The 22,179-nt window shown below is 35.4% G+C and overlaps 1 protein-coding gene across 2 annotated transcripts in view; it reads right to left on the bottom strand.

Moving 5' to 3' along the window:
• LOC145673853 (uncharacterized) overlaps positions 1–22,179 on the bottom strand; it is a 55,887-nt gene that overhangs the window by 14,253 nt on the left and 19,455 nt on the right. For both annotated transcript variants that reach the window (XM_081743625.1, XM_081743626.1), the window contains exon 3: positions 11,099–12,960. In XM_081743625.1, coding sequence (XP_081599751.1) covers positions 11,099–12,960 — 1,862 coding nt within the window. The remainder of the gene's footprint in view (positions 1–11,098; positions 12,961–22,179) is intronic.

Here is a 22,179-nt window from a genome sequence, read left to right as displayed (position 1 = left end):
ATCGTCCAGAATGTCTTATGTAACTTATTTTACGGATTATAAGGCTCTCTTTTTTCCTTTGAAAAATTGCCTCGAAAACTCAGGTGCTTCTTATATTAGAAATTAGTATAAAAATGTTCAGCGTTTGGTTTAAAATTCGCGTCAGTCTTATAAATGATAATATTTTCGATGCTGCGGGAAACCTATCTCTATCTGGCAACATTGGATTTAACTAGTAGTAGCAGTGCACCGATGCGACGAACATGAAAATGTAGTCTTTCAGTTTTACGTCCTATAGGCTAAAGGAGACGACGATGATGAGAAATGAGTTGAGTTGATTTTAGTTTAGCGTTCCGTTCAGCAGCGAGGCTATATGAGACGTGAACCTACTGATTAACTTGGAATCCGAACCACATGAGCTCCCGCCGGGAATCGAACCCGGGTCTCCCACACCATAGGCGCGTACGCTAACCGCTTAGCCACGAGGGAGATGATGAGAAATGAATGAAATGGTGGAATGAAGAAAGTGGGAGGAAACGGAAGAAGCCCGAGAAAACCCACGAGCACGGTTTTTGTCCCCATAAAGTTCACACGGCACGAGCTGGAATCGAACCAGGAACCCCAAGCACTGGAGGTGAACGCTCTACCACTGCGTCAGCTCACCCCCGAGACGAACATGAGTTGCGTGCATTCACAAGCTTGCGAACACGGTCTCCCTACCGCCCCACCATCACAAAATTTCTTAAAAAAATGCTTAAATAGCCGAAAACAACGCTTAAAAATTAAGGTGCCTATTATAGTCCGTACAATACGGTAACAGCTCTTGTCTTTCACTCGTTTACCACCAGATGTCTAAGCAAAATCTAGAAGAGATAATAAGAAACGATTTTTTGATGTGAATTCAGGGTCCCAAAAATACCTTTTGTCTCTGCCTTTGTCCCTCTACTGAAACAGAAACTGGTGGAGGTGTGATATTTCCGGTTTCAAAACTGAGCACTCATAACGAAATATCGAGAAATGGATTTTGGTGTTCATTGAACATTACATAAGTTATTTCATCTTCGCCATTACATTTCTATTGAAACAAAAAGCTGTAAATATATCTTGAGGTTTTGACAAGGTAAACCGTAGTACCAAAATGCAAATATATCTTGAGGTTTTGACATTTTTATTATTATTATTATTTATTATATCCAAGGGTAGATGCTTATATTAATACAGATATATATGTTTATGTTTCTTAGTTACATGTAATGGTCACTATCATCACTGTTCATACACTAGAAGCTAGGATCATCTATGAAGTAGGTCTCCCGCCTTTGGCATGGGTGATCCGGGTTCGATTCCTGGCCGGAGCTGTAGGTTCACGTCTCATGAAGTCTCGCTGCTGAAAAGGACACTAAACTGAAAATCAACTCCTATATTTTACAAAACTGTGTTAATATTATTTTGTGGTAATTAAAAAAAAATCCCATAATTCTTATATTTACCTATAATGATAAGAAAACAAATAAAATTAATAATAATAAATAAATATTCAATTGGTTAACATTTTTGTTTCATAGAGTTATTACTCTGTAAGAAAATTCACTTAGGTACTTTACAAATTCATTTTTAAAACTCTATTTTTTTTTAAATCTACGTGTTTTAAAATGTAATACTTGCCTAATGATTCTTACATGTATTAACGCTATAGGAACTTTCAACAACAAGTGGGAATACATCATAAGTGGTTCTATGTTTATGTGTGTGTGTGTGTGCGTGTGTGTGTGTGAATGTGTATAGATATGGTTATGCGTATGTTGGTTTGAAACGTCGACTACCATTAGTGATTTTTTTCTTTTCTAAAATCAGCAATTCATGGAAAATAGTGAGAGAAACTTCAACAAAACAAAAAATATAAATAAAAAATAAAAAACGAACACGGTAATAAAAAAGAAATATATATATATACTTTCCCAGTAATTTCCCTCCTTAAAAAAAAAATGTGAAATTGCGAACATAAGTAATTCGTGTCACACATTGCGTGCAATATAGGATCTTGTTCAACAGAACTAATTAAATAGGACAACTAGGAAGAAACTCTTACAGAGTACAATTGAACGTTTTTATGGTATGTTCTTCCTATCAATATCTTCTACTTAGGTCAGCAGTATGTTGATTTGTTTCATGCATTTTTATTTCTGTTTTTCCCTGTCCTGAACCAGACTTTTTCTTTTTCCTTAGTTTTTCCTTCCTTACATCTATTTTTCGTTCGTTTGCATTAATAACGACCCTCTTCTAAGAATTTGTCCTACTGTCATTCTCTTCATAGATAATACCATGATTTGTCTATGTTTAATATGTGTTCAATCCTGTTTTATATACATAGTCATTCATCATCATCATACGTATTCTTCCATTATTGGCAGAACATTTGCCGCAGCTGAGAAGCTTCCATCTTCCACGGTCTTCCGCTAACTTCTTCATCTTCACGTACGAATTTTCAGTTTCGATGTTGTCCATTAATTGTAGTCTTCTTCGTCCTTCCCTATCTTTCCTGCCACCATACCCTCTAGCACGTCCCTCATGGTACAGTATTATAGGGAGCTGGCTTTAATGCGAGGCTGAGGAATTTAGAGTTGGTTGACAGGTGCCCCACCCCGTCACTAAGAAACGGTCACTCGACTGTCCTGGGCAGGGTTGCCAGTGCATTGTCAAAAAATTCAGCTAATACTCACTTAATTCAAAGAGTTTATGCAATTATGCAATCCCTATCAAAGATCCCTGTATACATGGACACACGCAAATTAGGCTGTGATAACAAATGCTTCAGATTTTTTCTCCCTGGCTTGCACTGCACTATGGCCTTCCTTATTACTTCTCTAGCTTCGCTGTGTATAGTTTGCCCTCTCTTACGCTGTGAAGCCATTGTCAAATGAATAATAAACACCAAAACCGCAACCACAACAGCACACAACAAATAACTCACACTCTCACACTCTCTTCAGCATACTCACACTCTCTTCAGTATGACATTCATATGACAATTTTTTTAACCCTGGCAACGCTGACATATAGAAGGAGGGTAAGGGAGTATTGCAAGATTCAGGCAGAAAAATTGTTGAAAGCTTTCCCCCTTTACCTCAGTCCCCGCTGGTAAACAAGCTAGCTCCCTGTAATACCTTCTTGTCCAATGTCCCAGCCAATTTATCTTCCTTTCTCTTTATTTTGCTCTTCTTAATAATAGCTAGAATCGTTTTTTTTTCTCCCACCATTTCTAACACTCTCTTATTAGTTTTCCGCTCAACCCAACTAATTTTCTCTATTCTCCACACTCACATTTCGAAAGCTTCCAGTCGTTTCTTCTCCTTTTTTTGCAATGCCAATGTTTCTGAAGCATACAGTACAATACTCCACACAAAGCGTTGTATGACTTTTTTCAACTCTTTATTCAAGGTCTCACAAAATAGACTTTCCTTCTTCCTAAAGGCTTCTTTCGCCATTCCTATTCTTGCTTTTATTTCATTTTTACACTTCATATCATCACTAGTCATACTTCCCAGATATCAAAAATTGTATAGTTGTTCCAGCGTTTCTTTTATATTAGACGTAGAAGGGAAGTAAACGAGGTGGGCAGGAAAGATGGGGTAGGAATACAAGTATTGTTACAAGATGTCTGTATTATAATAAGGTGTTGGTATCTCGAAATTCTTCAATGGTCGATACATTTTATCTAAAATAATTTGACATGTATTTCAGCATATATTTTAAAAATATTTGTCCTAGGAGAGAAGAAAATGAGTTGGAAGATAAATGGAAGGTGATGAAATTATTATTATGCTTTATGTTATTGTTATCGGGCACAATTTATATATTACCACATATTTTCTTTGTCATTATTGCATAAGATTGATGGCATGCATCATATACCCAGGCGCACTTGTGGCTGAAAATGATGTTTCCTGCCTAATAAACAAATAAATAAATAAAAAGACAAATAAGTATTACAGTCATACGATCTTTGTGCGTTCAATTCGTTTTCTGGACTTTTTATCTAAAGTAGCAGAACACATCTTTTAGCACTTTTAGATGTTTGACCTAAAATGTAAAGAAAAGAAGTAGGGATTCTCCCATAAGGTGCCCAACAAGACGTTAGAATTTTGGGCGAGATTTTGAATTCAGGCAAATTCTATATGAAAAGTCCAAAAGGAAGGTCGTAAAATGTGCCCCAAAAATACTATTAGTGATGATATGAAGTGTAAACGTGAAATGAAAGCAAGGATAGGAATGGCGAAAGAAGCCTCTGGGAGGAAGAAAATACTATTTTGAGGAACCTTGAATAAAGAACTGAGAAAAATACTCATAACATACTTCGTGTGAAATATTGTACTGTATGGGGCAAAAATATGGATATTACGCAAATATGATGAAAAAGTATTTCAATTTTTCGAAATGTGGGTGCTGAGAAGAATGGATAATTAATTGGGTCGAGCGGAAAACGATTGAGAAGGTGTTAGAAACGGTGGGGAGAAAAAGAACAGTTTTAGATATTATTAAGAAGAGGAAGAGAAACTGGTTTTAAGAAGGAACTGTATTATGAGGAACGTGGTAGAGGGGGTGATGGCAGGAAAGAAAGAGAGGGGCAAAGAAGACTACAATTGTGGACGATATGAAAACAGAAAAATCGTACGTGAAAAAGACGAAGATGTTAGCGGAAGAGCATGGAATATGTGAGCTTCTCAGTGGCGGCAAGTGACCTGTCAGTAATGACAAAGTACTCACGATGATAATGATGGTGAATTCGCTGATGGATGAATACTTCCTACTCATCTTTTTTCATTGCTAAACTTCCAGAATAACATACGATTTCATGTCTTGGTGCTGGTGTTGAAGTTTAGATTTCCTTTTTTCAGCACTGAGCCTATACAAGACGTGAAACTGCACCTTAAGATAGAGTCCTTCTAACCAATTAATCATCTCCCACCGGGAATCGAACTTGAATGTCCTACACCAAAGGCATGCGCTCTACCAGTAGACGACTGGGGAAAGCTAGTCTAATTTAATTTATTCATTTTCCATCTGAAGGTTTTCCAGGCCATTTTTTATCTCTTGAAACCTACTAAGAAATGTTTGTGCGTGATTTGTTTGTTCTTCTAGTTACGTGACCCACCAATCTCCACGTTTTTCTTCCTTTTTAGAGCTTTGATCACGTCTTCTACCTTTGTTTGAGAATAAATCCGTTTCACTCCCCCACTATTTCTCCTAGTTATTCACAACACACATTTTTCCATTACTCGGCACAGCCCAGGCGATACTGCCTGGATTAGAAATTACGTTCTCGGATAAATTATACGTTTTATGAAAACTTTTGATTGTCAATAGGCTTAAATATTTTATCTTACTTCGCGTAAATAATGTCAGGATACAATTTCCCTCTTTGTGCAAATTTCTGAATTTAGTGTCTCCAGGTTATGACGTAAGCTGATAATGAAAATTTAATAGAGTATGATAGAAGAACGATAGAAAGAAATGCAGAGATCTTATTAAACGCTTGTAGGGATATAGGCTTAGAACCATATGCAGAGAAAATTAAATACATGAAAGTTCGTCGAGATCGTAATACCGCAAATTATGGACATAATACTTTTGTTAAAGTGGATACTTTCAAATATTTAGGATCAATATTAACAGACGAAAATCATATTCACGAAGAAATTAAATGTCAACTAAAAGCAGGAAATTCGTGTAATTATTCAGTTCAAAATCTTTTCTCGTCACAAATTATGTGGAGGAATTTGAAGCTTAAAATATATAAAACGATAATCATGCCTGTAGTTCTGTACGGTTGCGAAACATGGTTGCTTACTCTGAGGGAACAATGTGGACTGGAAACATTTGAGCAGAAGATCCTGAGACGAATGTTTGGACACAAGATGAACGGGAAAGGGGAATGACGGAAACTTCATAAAAAGAAACTACATAATTTACATTGTTAGAGTCATCAAATCTAGGAGGCTCAGGTAGGCCGGTAATGTAACCAGAGTGGAAGAACGTAGGAATGCTTTCAAAGTTTCAAGATCAATGGGAAATGACCATTAGGAAGACCTAGGCGCAGATGGTAGACAATATTAAGATGAATGTTGCAGAAATAGGTACACAAAGTAGAAACTGGATCCAGTTTGCTAAGGATAGAAGTCAATGGAGAGCTTTTGTGAACGCGGCATTGAACCTCCAGGTTCCATAAGCCATAGAGTTAGTTAGTTAGTTACGTCTTGCAGCTTCGTTACCTGTTCTAAAAATATATATATATTGTTAGACGGGAATACATCAAATAGAATTAAATCAGGATAGGATCAATGTTTAAGACATGGGTAAGGAATCCTAACTGCAACTAAACATCAACAGAAGAAAACGCAAAGTGGACGTAATTGAACATAATAGAAAAACCTGGGGTAACTTATTGTTGTTGATTTTGACTCGTTGTTGTCAGCACCAGTACCAGAAATTATCGCACACGTCAGAGATGAACCTTTTACCGTATATTGTAAAACATTCATTATTACTAAAGAATATGAAAATAAGTTTGTAAAAGTTTACTGTCGTTCCTGATGTCTTGTTTAGTTGTGCTGGAAAATACACTTCTCATTTAGACACAATGTGACTCATGGTTCCTTATAGAGGAAACAGTGCGTTATTATAAAGCTTAGTACATAATTAGTTCTATAGTCAATCGACAAGTAACTTTTCTGCAGCTCAGGAAAAACATTCGACATATTGTTACGCAAATTAAAGAGTTTCAAAAATGGGAAGATGTAGTATAACATATCGTCAAAATTGTAACAAATGTACTTACAGAATCGTGGAGATTTTATTCTTTCAGTTCAAGTATTCCAGATGGACGTTATATACGGTTAATGTCATCGGTGGTTTGTGATATACAGTTAATGTTGAAAAAGTGAAATGAAATCTTTAAGTTTTACTTCCCACAGTTATGCCGGTTAGGTTAAAGGAGACGATGATGATGAGAAATGAATGAAATGGTGGAATTAATAAAATGGGAGGAAACGGGAGAACCCCGTGGAAACTCACGCACACGGTGTTTGTCCACCACAAAGTTTACTTGGCAGGAACTGGGATCGAACCCGGGAACCCAAGCACCAGAGGCGAACGCTCTACCACTGAGCCACCGGTGAATCACGGTTAATGTTGTCGGTGGTTCGCTATACAGTCGAAAATAAAGAAAAGCACGGATTTACAATAAAATAAACAGTCTCTGAACTCAAAAATGACCGTATTGTTCTCTACAATAAAAGCAAACAAACAGTAAGCACTAAAAGCTGCACAGTACAGGACAGGAAATACGCACAAGGAAATAAACGATAAAAGAAATGACGGAGCACTAAAGTGGATATGGGGTAACAGCAAGTAAACAACAATGCCGCGACGGCGGTAAACGACAATAAACATCGTGACTCACCGACAAGTCGGGACAAGTTCGGCTCGAGCACGGTCGGACCAACAGGAGTGGCGGACCAGCCGAGGGCGGACCAGAGGGGTTCTACTGTATATGGTTAATGTTATCGGTGGTTCATATTATCGGTGATTCGCTATGCTCTGTTTTGTCTGTTATCGACAATTCCACCAGGAGAATACTGAGGTAGTACCTTCAAGCAAAGGCTTCAATCGACTTCAGAATGTGCTGCAGCATTTTGTTATTGATTACTTTCAGTATAAAGTAGCCTTAAATCTTCTCAGGGACGTTATTTTCATAAATAACATATTTTCTTTCAAGTTTAGCGAGTCTAAATATTTCATTTTCTACAGTATTAAACAAATTTAAAAGTTTTTTTTTTTCTTGTAAGAACTACGAGCATTATATAGGTCAGTAATATCGAGTTTAGTAAAGTCAAACACAAAAATCATTTTTAAAAGTATTCGTTTTTATTTTATTTATTTATTTTTTTTTAATGAAGATTATTACACTTTAAAGTATGACTTAAGAGCTTCAGTTATATGGAACATAGAAAGTAGAAAAAAATGGGATACAGAAAATACTACTTTCTTCTATGTGTGTAAGGGTCTCAGCATCTTTCCTTTCCATTTTCTGTATGAGAACGTGGGTGTCGAACAACAATGGAGAACAAACTTTGTACAATCTTCAGAGAAGTGGAGCGAAGAATGCTTGAATAAACAATCAAGGCACAGAGAAGAAGAAGATGAAGAAGAAATTAGAAGAAAAGAAGAAAAAGAAGTGGATAAATGAACACAGTATAGAGAATAATATGACTTCTTTGACCGTGGAGTGTCCAGTGAGAAGGAAGATTTGTTGCTTTTAATAATTGAATTTTCCTTTGAGTTTTTTTTTTCTCAATCTACCTTCGTTCAAGGTATAAAACTCAATCTGTCAGTTTATCGTCTCACAATTATGCCCTTTAGGCTAAGGGGGACGATAATTAAGGTAAGTAACTGATAATGGAAGAATTCGTGGTTGGAAACGAGAGTGCCCGAGAAAACAAACGATGTTCTCCATCACAAATTTACTTGGTCGGAGATCGAACCAGGGAATCCACACACAAGTGATTAGCGCTTTATCACTGAACCAACGTGCCTCCTTTAAAGTTAGAATCAACAGCTGAAGTGTCTCAGTAAACAGTCCTTTGGGTACATCAAAGACAAATAGGAGAATGCCATGAACTAGAATCTTCAACCGATAGGCTACAACAATGCAGGTTGCTTTCGAGGAACAGATTTAGTTTAGTTTTGTTTTTTAGGCAAGAAATGTAATTCAAACATTATTTATTATATATATAATCGATTTCACCCTCAAACACTGTGGTGGAAAGAATGTATACTTACACTCTGTGGTGTCTCAGAGACCCGAATTTATTTCTTTTGCGATTATTGAGTTTGCAGTGTGCTCTTCCTTAATTATTCTGTTTATTTGTCATATTACAATATCAAAAAACAATATGAACTCATTAAGTAACTAACTAACTAACCCTATGGCCTATGAAACCCGGAGGTTCAATACCGCGAAAGCTCTCCATTGACTTCTGTCCTTAGACAACTGGATCCAGTTTCTACTTTGCATTCCTATTTCTGCGAGAACCATGTTAATATTGTTCTCCCATCTGCGCCTAGGTCTTCCTAATGGATGTTTACCGATTGCGCTCCCAATTAAGGCTTTGAAAACGTTCCTACTTTTTTTTTCGTTCTGGCTACACCACCTCTCCACCTAAGCCTCCTAGAGTTCATGACCCTGACAATGTTTGGTAAACGGTGTAAACTCATTGAACTATTAAATGTAGTTCCGCTGAGGTTTTAATGTCACGTTGAGAAATATGAATCTGGATAAGATTTTTTTTTTTTTTTTACGAAAATAATGAATGTATTTACTTTTCTTTTCTTATTTTCATTTCCAGATATGTAATGTAAAATTGCACTTAAAATTTATATAATTTCCTGCTTCTACATTGTCACTGCCATGTATTTCCTGAAAACAAGATTCGTCACTTTTCCTGTTGGTTTTTATATACACATTACTTTCTATATCTTCGTTTGCTTCATCTTTCAATTGTATTCAAGACACTAAGGATTAACTTCGATATTTTGTCCCTGCCTTTTGCTTTCAAGTTAATCTCAAATAGATACTGCAATAGATGTTTGTACAGTGTTATGTATTTTGTCAAAATATGCAAACTTATTCCGATTTGAAAATGGGTTAGACGCAGAAGGTAACGTCTTCTCTAGGACCAATATTTTTTTTTTTTTTTTGAGTTCTGTGTATAAAATCTAAAATTTATAAAAGCGAAAGCTAAAAGCATATAGATACCGCAAATTAAGTTTGCCATTCACAACGTTCAAATAAAAAACATTAACATTCTTACTTTATTAGGGTATCTAAGACCTAGAAGTGCACCCACGGGAGGTCCGAACTTCCCCAAAACTTCCTAACTCTAAATACATTTGTACACTTTCTCAATTGAACTATACATATTTAACAGGGAAATGATTGATGAAGCATTAAAGTTTGGTTTTACACTTCATCTGTATTCTTTCTCTTATAAAAACATTTTTTTTTCGTTTTGGTGGAAGTATTTCAAAATTACTTATCGTCTTTTTCACATGCAGAATAATACCTATTTAATACTACATAGACTTAGTTTTGGACTATTCCCCCAAAGCTTGAACACCTTCCAACAAAATATTTCTGGGTGCGCGCGCCTGCTCAGACCCCAGGAAAGTATGAGAGCCAAGTATGTTATAAAACAGAGGATCTGCCCATACAGAAAAATCGTGAACCCAAACGTCACAGCTTCGCCACACCTACTCTGCCCACTCCGCGCCACTAAGGTTGCAGTGTTTCGAGCCAACAATCATGACAGAAACAAGAGTAGCCAATCAGACGTGATTGCTCAGACGATGCTCGGTTGTTTTGTGGCTTCATGAGGAAGATACGCATGGGCAGATCCTCTATTTTATAACATCCTTGATGAGAGCAGACAAGAAACCAGCTTCATCAATTGAGCACATTTAAATTTAGAGAGAAACATACTACGGCTGTGGTCTGTGCCCAGACAGGGTAATTAAGGTCTAAAACAACTAACGAAAGGTTATTGTAAAAGCTATTAGATTAGGCCTAGTTATGAAAGTATATGGTTTCAACAAGGGGAGGGAAGGTAATTAGCGATTTTTGTTTCTGTTTTATATTTCGGTTTGAGATGGAAGGGGATTGGCTGCAGTAACCTATGATAACCAATCAGGAGTCAACCATTTGTTGTTGAGTTGAGTTTAACTTCTCGTTCAGGAGCGAGGCTATATGAAACGTGGACCTATTGATTAAAGTGAAATCCGAAGCACATGAGCTCCTGCCGGGAATCAAACATGGGTCTTACATGCAAAAGGCGCGTACGTTAACTGCTTAGCCACGGAGGAGCTCGAATCAGAGATTTGTTTGCTTTTTTTAAAATATTAAATGTGTCACTACCTGTGTATTCACAGTGTCTTATGAAGCCAAGTGGATATTTGCAAAAACAGTTACACCTTAATAATTTTAACAATAAACGTATTATTTTGCTGAGCGAGTACAGGTAGTTTGAATCAGATTTAAAACAAATGAAAGAAAAAATAAACTTACCTTGTCCATTCTCAGTTGGTTTTTCAGCTTCACTGTTGTCATCATAAATATAACTGTAACCAGGAGCATATTCATACTGGGACACAATTGGCTTCTCGACAGCTTCTGTATGTCTCTTCTTATGTTCTTTGGCCTCCAGTGATGATGACGCCACTGACAATGGTTCTGACTTGTCCTTCTTCTTCTTCTTTCTGCTGGGTCTCAGGAACGGAGGTCTGTTTTCAGGTTTAGTAAATAATTTACTTTTCTGACTTTTAGTTAAAGTGGAGAGATCAGGCTTGTTTAATTGTTCACTAGAAGATTGCGTACTCTCTTCTGTGCTGGATAAATAATGACTGGTTGGGAATACACTTCGTGTCGAAATACCATCATAGCTCTCTGGAGAACCATTAATCTGCGTTGTGTACGAAGTGGGATGTCGAGGGCTACTAGACTGCTGCTGTTGCTGGTGTTTTTGCACGTGATGACGGAAAAGTGGATTTGGAATGGGATAAAATCCATTGGTGTTGTCTTGATGATTTGTATGCTCATGAACACGATATTGCACACGTTGAGAATATCGTTCATCATTGTTTTGGTTTCTCATAGGTGTAAACGAGTAACTAATATTAGGAGCTTTAGTCACAATTTGGTTGCTAGAACCACCTTGAAGGGCGTATGTATTGTACCCTTGCTGAACAGATTGTCCTTGACTTGAGTATTTTTGGTAAGAAATTACAGGGGTATTCTTCTGGTCTTGTTGTTGATGATAGGTTTGGTATTGTTGTTGATGCTGTGGGTTGGCTGATTGTTGTTGAACAGGAGGTTGAAGAATTATAACTACCTCTTCATTGTTATTACCGTTACTTTTGCTTTGTTGGGGCTGTTGTTGGTTACTTGTATGTGCACCTAGAAGATAGTACATGTGCTTTTGGCCTGGAATTGGAATTGCAGGAATTATATCTTTTCCTGTTTGAAATTTCACACTAGTATAGCTATTAGGTTGTTGGTTATTGGAATTATGGTGTCCTTGTTGTTGTTGTGTATTGTGGCTGTATTGAACTGGACCATAACCGTTACTGATTTCTTGACTTGGATAAAATTTGGGAGATTGTCCATCGGAAATTGGATAAATGTTTTGGTTATTCTCCCCTTTTTGATTCGCATCACTTATTTCATTGGGAAGAAATGACGGTGCTTGAATGATAAAAAATCCTCCAGTTTGAACTCCATTTTTACTGTTGTTCAAGAAACCACCATTGCTAATAAGTCCACCATTTTGAGATAGTAACTTATTCAATCTTAACATAGTATCGTATCCAAATGTTGGAGCATAATCATAGTTTTGCATACTATCGTCACCAAATTCATCATACATCGAACCTTCTTTTAGGATTCCTGCGCCCTTATTTGATTGTGCATTTCCCTTATCACTTGCTTCAGCTAATTGGTTACTACTACTGCTGCTAAATGTGTCACTTTCGGAGAAGTCTCCAAATGAAGCTGAATCTGGAGCTTCAAGTGTTAATGAGGGAAAGTCATTAATATCACCTCCACTGTAAGAGAACTGATTGGCGTATCCAACACCATTGAGGCTTGCAAGTTCTAAAGCTTGTAGAATGTCAACATAGTTTCCACCAGCGCCCAAAGGACCACCAATGCCTCTGAGGAACGGTAGTGGTCCTGGCCCTCGACCATAGCCAATGGGGAAGCGGCCACCAGGGCCAAAACCTGGCCGGATTGGTGGCCTCCTGAACCGGGAAAATGGCGGTGCTGGCGGTCCACGAAGAAGGCCGTAGCGATACCCATATGCATAAGGGGCGTACGGTGCGTACGGTGCATAAGGTGCATATGGCAATGGACGTCCAGGGGGATACGGCAAGCTGGAAATAAACATAAAAATTCATTAAAGCTTTTCATAACTGGATATTTTTTAGCATTCTTTTTTCATAAAAAAACATTATTGAAATTAAGAGGCCTCATTCCAGCGAAATTAAAATACCGCTAATTTTACAATAATTATGTGATATCTTCAAATAGATAAAAGATAATTGAAATATGGAACAAGAGCGCCCTAGACAATATTATTTTGCGTGAGGTACCGTTATCACAAGTCACCTAGTGGCTTTCCGTTTCCAGCTGTTTAGAAACGCGAAAATAAATGCCGATTTTCAAAATGGCTCGAAATCGAAGGCAGATAAGTGAGTCGTGATAACGGTATCTCATGTAAAATGATATTGTCCAGGGCGCTCTTGTTCCAAATTTCGATTATCTTTTATCTATTTGAACATATCACATAATCACTGTAAAATTAGCGGTATTTTAATTTCGCCGGGATGAAGCCTCTTAAGCTGAGTCAGAATATACTCGATATTTGTCAAGACAAACAAACAATTCTACTGCATTTCAAACTTTGAATACGTATATATCAGAAACAATCTGAGAATAATTTTATTATCTCAGTAGCGACTTCAAATCCACAATGGTGGGTTTACTTTCTCTTAGTTCCGCTTAAACCTTAACTACATGATTACATGCTTCCACGTTACGCTTCAGTGTTATGTTAATGCAATTTTCTTTTTGAATATGTTATGTCACTGACTTATCTTTACGTTGAAAATAAAAGTTAAAAAAAAACAACAATAAAGTTGAGTTTCATAATTATTTATAAAAAAGTAGTATGGCATCCTTAATATTAATTCTATTAATATTGTTTCCCAAAAGTAAAGAAGTAAAAGGCAATGCAATATTAAGATTGGCACATGCATCTAATATGGATCGAAAACACATTTTTTGATTTAACGTATATTTTAACCTGCGTAAAACCAAGACATTTTCCACTATGAATATATTTCATATGATTTAACGCAAATGGATCAAAATTCAGACATTAATTCAAATATCCCAAGTGATATTATGTATATTGATTTTTTTAGTGTGTATTATTAGCATTACGCAGTTACTTATACCATTATGTTGTTAATACGTCCGTTTTCCGTTACTCCGAACAATGACTGTAGAAAGGTTGCTTTATTTTTAATTCAGTTTTCTACAATATACAGCTAAAGCGATTATCTGGTTGAGTTTTGTTAATGGAGTCAAACCAGATTAACAGATAACAGCTACTTTAACGATGGTTATGTGTTAGCCATATCCCACACATGGAAGGGACTAGCCGTGTTCACAAAAGCTTTCCACTGACTTCTGTCCTTAGCCAACTGAATCCAGTTTTTAGTTTGTATTCCTATTTTGTGAGATCCATCTTAATATTGTCCTCCCATCTGCGCCTAGGTCTTCTTAATGGTCGTTGCTCGATTGAAATTCCAGTTAAAACCTTGAAATCGTCCCTATTTTCTCCCATTCTAACCACATGGCCTGTCCACGTGAGCCTCCAAGATTTGGTGACCCTAACGATGTTCGGTAAACGGTATAATTTATGTAGTTCCTCCTTATGAAGTTTCCGCCATTCCCCATTCCCGTCGCTCTTGGGTCCAAATATTGTCTTAGAATTTTATTCTCAAATATTTTCAGTCTACGTTCGTCCGCACAGTACAACGTTACGGGTTTTGAGATCTGTCTCTCTCGCTATCATTACGTGTAAGTCCTCAAGTTGGTATATATCAATAGGCTTGTATTTTCAGTGAATCATTTTCACTCTTTCATATAATAGTAAATGTGCTCTCGTTTCTCTTCCAGGAGAGGAAACCTTAAAAATGCTGAAATACATGTTTGCCCTATTTCTAAGTAACAGTTTATATAACAAATTTTACAACTCCAACATAAGCTAATGTTTACACTAAGGATTTTCTTAAAAAAAAAAAAAAAAAAAAAAAAAGGGAAAACTTAATGAACAAACTCCATAGCTCTGGATAAGTAGCTTAACAAATAAAACACAGTTCTGACCAGAGCAGAATGAAATATATTAAAAACTATTACTTACAATGTGTTACAGTTTCAAGGACCTAACGTCCTCTTCATCAGACACCAACACTCAAAGTGTTGGTGTCTGATGAAGAGGACGTTAGGTCCTTGAAACTGTAACACATTGTAAGTAATAGTTTTTAATATATTTCATTCTGCTCTGGTCAGAACTGTGTTTTATTTGTTAAGGGAAAACTTAATATTATAGAAATTGTCCTCCTTACCCCCTTTAGAATTGGAATTTTCGCCGAAATACGCATTAAACAAATCCTAAAAATGGATACCTTTTTTAATAAAGAAAAAAAATTTTGACATTATAGTAATGATCACCTTCTCTTCCCAGAAAAAAGAGAAGTTTTAGAAAGTTGGGGGCTTCAACCTCTAATCCTGCGTTTACTCGGCCTATGGCCTCGCACCTCTTAATCCCACAATTCTACCGAATTTTAAGTTTATTTTCGTATTTCAACTATCTAAAAGATAAGATTTTGTATCCCAAGAAAACGTCTATTTAAATAACATGGGAATTTCTTCATCCCCCTTCTGAACCCTTAAAATTAAAAGTGGCCACTGGTTACTATTTGGAACCAAAATATTTACCATCCTCTTAGGTATTGATCAACATCAATATCCTACAACTTATGGTTCCCGAGCAATGGCTCCTTAAATATCTAGGAATTGGCCATTTCTTGGCCAATATCATGGGAATGGTAAATCGTAACGAGATGACATTTGTGTTACTAAATACCTAAAAGTATGGTAAACATTTTGGAGTCGATACTGATTATTGGCCACTGGCCAACTGGCCATTGGTCAAACCAGTGGCCAGTTGGATAGCGGCCACCGGTTACTATTTAATACCAAAATATTTACGATCCTTTTTGACATTGATCTGTACAAATATGATCTCTCTATCACTTACAGTTCTGGAGCTATGACTGCTTAAATTGCTGGGAGTCGGCCATTTTTCGGCCAATATCTCGGAACGGTAAGAGTGATGCAGAAACTTTAATAAATTTCTCTGATAGTTTTTGATGCTCTATCGAATGCAGGGTTCAAAACTGAAAAAATCGCAAATAACAGACAGACGGACAGACAGATAGACACATAGACACAGAAAATTCAGTAACGAACTTTTTAAGTTCGTTGATCAGGACTGCTGGCCTGAAAAAGCTCCTACACTTTCTCGACCGAGTGTCCCCACCGAGAATCAAACCCGGGGCAGCTCGTGTCAAACTACAAATAAAGAGTGAAGCCTATGGTGGAGCAAGACTCTGTCTTAGCATTAAATTCTATATTACAGCATTAATTAAAATAATAATAATAATAATTTGATACATTATATTCCCAATCAACATAAACAACGCAACATTTTAATATTACTAGCGCAGTTTAAGAGTAATTACAGTTCCAGGGACTGATTACAGTTCGACGTGGATAATCGCTTTTAGCTGTATAATACCGAATTGAATTATTAGTCGACATTGGCTGCGGTTGAAATCAGTTATGAAGTAGCGGGTACATGAGGATAAATTCCCCAAATTTGAGGTTTCCTTATTTAAATAATTATGATAAGAAAATAATTTTCGTCAATATCTTTCACTAAAATTATTCTATTGGCGTACATTCTCTCTGGATCTTCCCAACAGTCCCCATTGCTTCCTTTTAAAGTATTCTGCTTCTTGTCAAGTGTCGGGACTAATGGTGCTTTTTTTTTAAAGTTTGGGACAGATTTTTTTTTTTTACATTTCTCAAAGTTCAGCTTCCTCTTTCAACTCCCAATATATTCTATTATTTTTCAAATCATCGATCACTCGTATTCTTCTTCTTCCTATTCCTGGCTTTTCTAACATCTTTCCTTCTATGGCGGTATGAAGAAGACAATTTCCTTTCAAGATATGTCCAATCCAATTCGCCTTTCCACGAAGGATGCTTGTTAAAAGTGTCCTCTTATCCCCTATCCGTTTTAAAACATCTTCATTTGTTGCTCTCCCTCTGTCCATTTTATCTTCTCCATCTTTCTCCAACACTACATTTCGAAGCTCTCTAAGTATTTCTTATCTAACTTCCGTGATGTCCAAATCTCTCAACCATACAGTTCAATATTCAATATATAGCACTTACGTTGATTCTGAGTTTAACGTCCCGTTGAGCAGCGGGGCTACATAAGATGTGGGCCTACTGATTCACGTGTAATCGAACCCGGGTCTCATACGCCAAAGGCGCGTACATCAACGGTTTTTTCACTTATAGCACTCGATTATTTTTTTCCAACAAAATGTAATTCGACGTTTCAACCGATTTACTATATACACGCTCAAAATATTAATGTCCGTCTGTCAGCAGTCTGTTTATTTATTTATTTATTTATTTATTTATTTTTTGTTTAATTATGTGGTAGTTCCAAATTTTAAAGGTTTCATGACATTCTATAGTCGTTTTTTTTTAAATTTCTTCAAAGTCAGGTTAATATGTTGTAAAGTGAAAATCAGAATTCGATTTACTACCCTAGTAATTTTATTTAGATTTTAGATATTAGGTTTTCATATGTATAGTACAGCTGAAAGAAACTGACAATATTGAAATTAGTTTAATGATTTCCACATGTATTTCCTTATCAAATGCATTTGTGATTTTGAAATTTTATGGTGATTAATAACGTAGTACAGAAATTCCTTCTCTACGTTTTTGGCGAGATGGAATTACGCAAGATTGGAATTTTCATATCCTCAAAAATGGCGGAAGCTCTCTTTTATCTTAGAGAAATTCGTAATAGATAAGCCTTCAGGTGAGAGAGGATTAAGTAAAATGGAATTTATCTCTCTTTGTGTACCAAAAGTACGAAAAGAACTATAGCTTAACAGTCTTCAGGTTATTGCTGAATTATTATTATTATTATTATTATTATTATTATTATTATTATTATTATTATTATTATTATTGATTTGCTCTGCCTATTCCAATATCGTGACATGCCTACTTATAGGGTGAACATGAATCTATTTTGCACATTCTTGTCGAGATAGTTTTAATGAAATTAAATCTTTAGGTTTTACGTCCCACGATTATGCCGGTTAGGCTACAAGAGACGGTGATGATGGGAAATGAATGAAATGGTGGAATGAAGAAAGTGGGAGAAAACGGGAGAACCCCGAGAAAACCCACACACACGGGATTTGTCCACCACAAAGTTCATTTGGCGCGAGCTGGGATCGAAGCAAGTACTCCTTCCACCAGATGTGAACGCTCTACCACTGAGCCACCGCGGCCCTAAAATAGTTTTAATATCTTGTGCCTTGAAAACAAAAGATATTGCAAAAATATATTAGATTCGAAATAAATATTCTACTATGTTGCCAGGATCTTTCTTTCTTCTTCTTTTGTTAATGACAAGTTGTAATTCTAACTTATATTTTACGTAGAGTGTACAGGTTGAAAGTTCATCGGAAGCTCAGATTGGAAGTTAATACTGCAAATTATGGATGCATCAACATATCAAATAATATTTTTGACAAAGTACATACTTTCAAATATTTAGAATCAATGTTAGCAGACCAAAATCATGTCCACGAACAAATTAAATTTCAACTGAAAGCAATAAATTCATGTTATTATTCAGTTCAAAATCTTTTGTCGTCATGAATTCTGTCGAGAAATTTAAAACTTAAAGTATATAAAACGATAATGCTAGTTGTGCTGCATGATTGATAAACACGGTAGCTTACTCTGAGGGAAGAACACCGGCTGAAAGTATTTGACAATAAAATCCTCAGACAAATATTCGGACCCAAAGGAACGGGAATGGCGGAATCTTCATAACGAGAAATTTATACCGTTTGCCAAATATTTTGAGGGTCACCAAGTCTAGGGGGCTCAGGTTCGCAGGTCACGTAGCCAGAATGGAAGACAGTAGAAACACTTTCAAAGATTTAACTGGAAATCCAATCGGAAAACGTCCATTATAAAGACGTGGACAATATTAAAATGGATCTTGCAGAAGTAGGACATTGAACCTCCGGGTTCCTTAGGACGTAGAGAATTAAAATGTACTGTTACTTCTATCGTCAAAACAGTTCTAAAGTTGCAAATCTAAATTGAAGTTGTCAAATTTAACTTGTAAAATTGCTTTAGTCTCTGAAGCGTAGCAACTGAAAGAAAGTTATACTTTGGTTACGTAATTGTAAGTTCAGTTCGTGTTATAAAAGAAGTTCATGTGAAGATTTAATTGTGAGTTTTATCCCCGCTAAATTCTATACACATAGTGTTCAAAAGCTAGCAACAAATGTATTTATTCGTGTGTTGGGAGCACGGTGGCTTAGTGGTAGCCGGTGGTTGTAGCCAAGAGGTCTAAGTCGTTGAGCTGATTTCGAATCCCTCTGAAGAGCTTGGGTGCAAATTTAACTGTCCTCGATATTTCTGTGTTCGTGTCCCTGTCGTGTTTGGATTACGTAGAAAGTACGTGAGATGAACATGAAGAACTATACTCCGGTTGGGGCGATTTTTTTTTTTTTTTTGAAATAGTGGTAGAGTGCTTAACTCTGGTGCATGAGTTCCCTGGTGTGATCATCGACTAAGTAAGTTTACGATGGACAACATCTTGTCTGTAGGTTTTCTCAGGGTACACCTGTTTCTTCTCATTTTATCATTTTTACTAATTTTTCAATCATCATTTACTTGCCTTAATCATCGTCTCCCTCAGAGTAAAAAGCATAAACGTAGAACGTTAAACTGAAAAATTTCATTTTCATCGGTGTGTGTGTGTGTGTGTGTGAAATTTGACAATATCATTGCTTATAGTTATTTTAAATGCCACTAAAATACGAAATTTTCTTCATCCGTACCGTATTTCTGACAATTTCTAAGTTTCAGTATTTTTGAGCTCTGCAATGTATATTCATTCAACCGTCTCTCACTTTAGATATTATTATTATTATTATTATTATTATTATTATTATTATTATTATTATTATTATTATTATTATTATTATTATTATTATTATTATTATTATTATTATTATTATTATTATTATACGCTGTACGCTGTTTTATATATAAGAGCAATTTTTACAAAAAAAAAATTAACTTCATGATAAAGGATTTGGTTTTGTTATTATTATGTACCTTCATAATATATTTAGTTATAATATTTTATTCAAAGAACCAATCTCTTATGTTAAAATATGACAATAAGTAACCAAGATCTTTTGCATGCAATTTTAAGCTAGGCTTGACTTATTCATTTAAATGGTAGTTAAATGAGACTTTAATTTGCACAGTTCTGTTAATTGTATCTTATGAAATTGACTATTTAAAAAAAATAATAACCTTGTTTTGTATATCAGTTAACCTTCTGACTAAGGCCTTAACCTGCTTTAATATTCATCCTATATTTTATATTTTCTGGTCCGTTTAAAATGATTATATAATGCTTTTAACATAGTGCTGCATTTTTGCCTATGAACTGTTCACAGCATATAAAATAAAAGTATTTTATTATTATTATTATTATTATTATTATTATTATTATTATTATTATTATTATTATTATTATTATTATTATTATTATTATCTCTCTATAATCTCTTTGTAATTTATTTTTTATCATGTTTTATATATATTTATTTTCTTAATAATATGTTTTGCTTGATTTATTAGTTATTGAATTGAGGTTATATTGTAACTTTATTTTATAATTTAGTCTATATCAAACATGTCTAAAATTTTTATTTCTTTTCTTTTTTTTTATTTTGTCGAGATGATTTGATGTATTTTTAATTTGTTTTGTTTTGTTTGCATTTTTCTCGTAATATGATCATTTTGCCCTCGGGTGTGGTCTTTATCATCATGAATAAATAAATAAATAAATAAATTATTACTATTATTATTATTATTATTATTATTATTATTATTGCAGTATAATTAATTAGTACTGAGTACATGAGGAAAAAATGCAACTTACAACTAAGACCTGCAATATAACATAAACTCTTTCTTTAACACCATCAATATACGTTTCTTAGTTTTTAATATAGTAAGCATTGTGTAAACCGTGTCTCAATTAGTTACACCAACCAGCGTCATAATGTACGTATATCCAGTCCAGTGTTTCGTAGTCCTATGATATTCTGTTATTTTCCTCGGCCAAAAAAACCCTCCCGAAGAAGACTCAATTCACTCTCCTAGCGTCACGAATTCGTGACATCATGTTTTTACACGACATTACATACAATGAAAAAAAAGGAACATCTTATTTAGTTTAAATGACAAAGACTTGAGTGAAAAAAAAATCAACAATCGTTTTCATAACCGTTGCGTAGTTTGTTGTAATCTGCATAGAATACAAGCGAAAGTTTCTTATCATGCTAACTGGTAGAAATTAAAAGTTCAGTTTGAATTACCATATTGTGTTTACTAGTGGAAAAATAATAGTAATTATTTAATTTCTTGCTGGTATTTATATGTTAGAAAGACACCGTATATTGGTTACAGACTCTAACACAATACTAAACATGAAAAGTATCATTCTATTATTGTTGTTTTATCATATGCTTTTAACTATAGTGATGTCGTTAGTTGCGAATGTCTTTCATATGGTTGGTGGATTATCAGATATGTCGGAAATTTCGATTTTCAACATTGTTCATGGCGCAATACAGTGCTGACAACAATGTGATATGATATGCTCTGAAACTTTGTAGCAATTTTCTAATTTGAGCTGTTTTCTTTTGAAAGAAAAACAATTTGTAAATGTTAATCATAGTAGGTTCTTTAAGAAATGTATTATTCTCTTCAACTTTTCTACGTGTAAAGTTTCTATAATCTCTGGATTGACAAAGGGAATGTTATAGTGATATAAACCTACTTCTCGCATGTCCGCTATTATTCTTAATATATTTTATCAAACGTTCCACCCTGTTTCTTTGAATTATCTTCAGTGTGTGAGGTTTGAGAATAGTTATCCTTCCCTCTTCAATACCAAACTTTTTCCCAGAAAATGTTATCCATGGGGCGAAATCAAAATGCGAGGGACTGTAGCTGGACACCTTTTCGCTACGGAAGGACGTGTCCTGTACAAAAGTAATCTCAATTAGATTTATCTTAGCTCTAAGAGCTGATGACTGAGGGCAGACTTATATCTAGGATCTAATCAGGGGGCTCAGTCACGCTATCATCATTTTCAACCT

Source organism: Thermobia domestica, chromosome 17, assembly GCF_964235325.1.
Source record: "Thermobia domestica chromosome 17, izTheDome1.hap1.1, whole genome shotgun sequence".
NCBI classification, from domain to species: domain Eukaryota; kingdom Metazoa; phylum Arthropoda; class Insecta; order Zygentoma; family Lepismatidae; genus Thermobia; species Thermobia domestica.
Note: the sequence above shows the minus strand (reverse complement) of the source record. Positions and strands in the feature narration are given on the sequence as shown.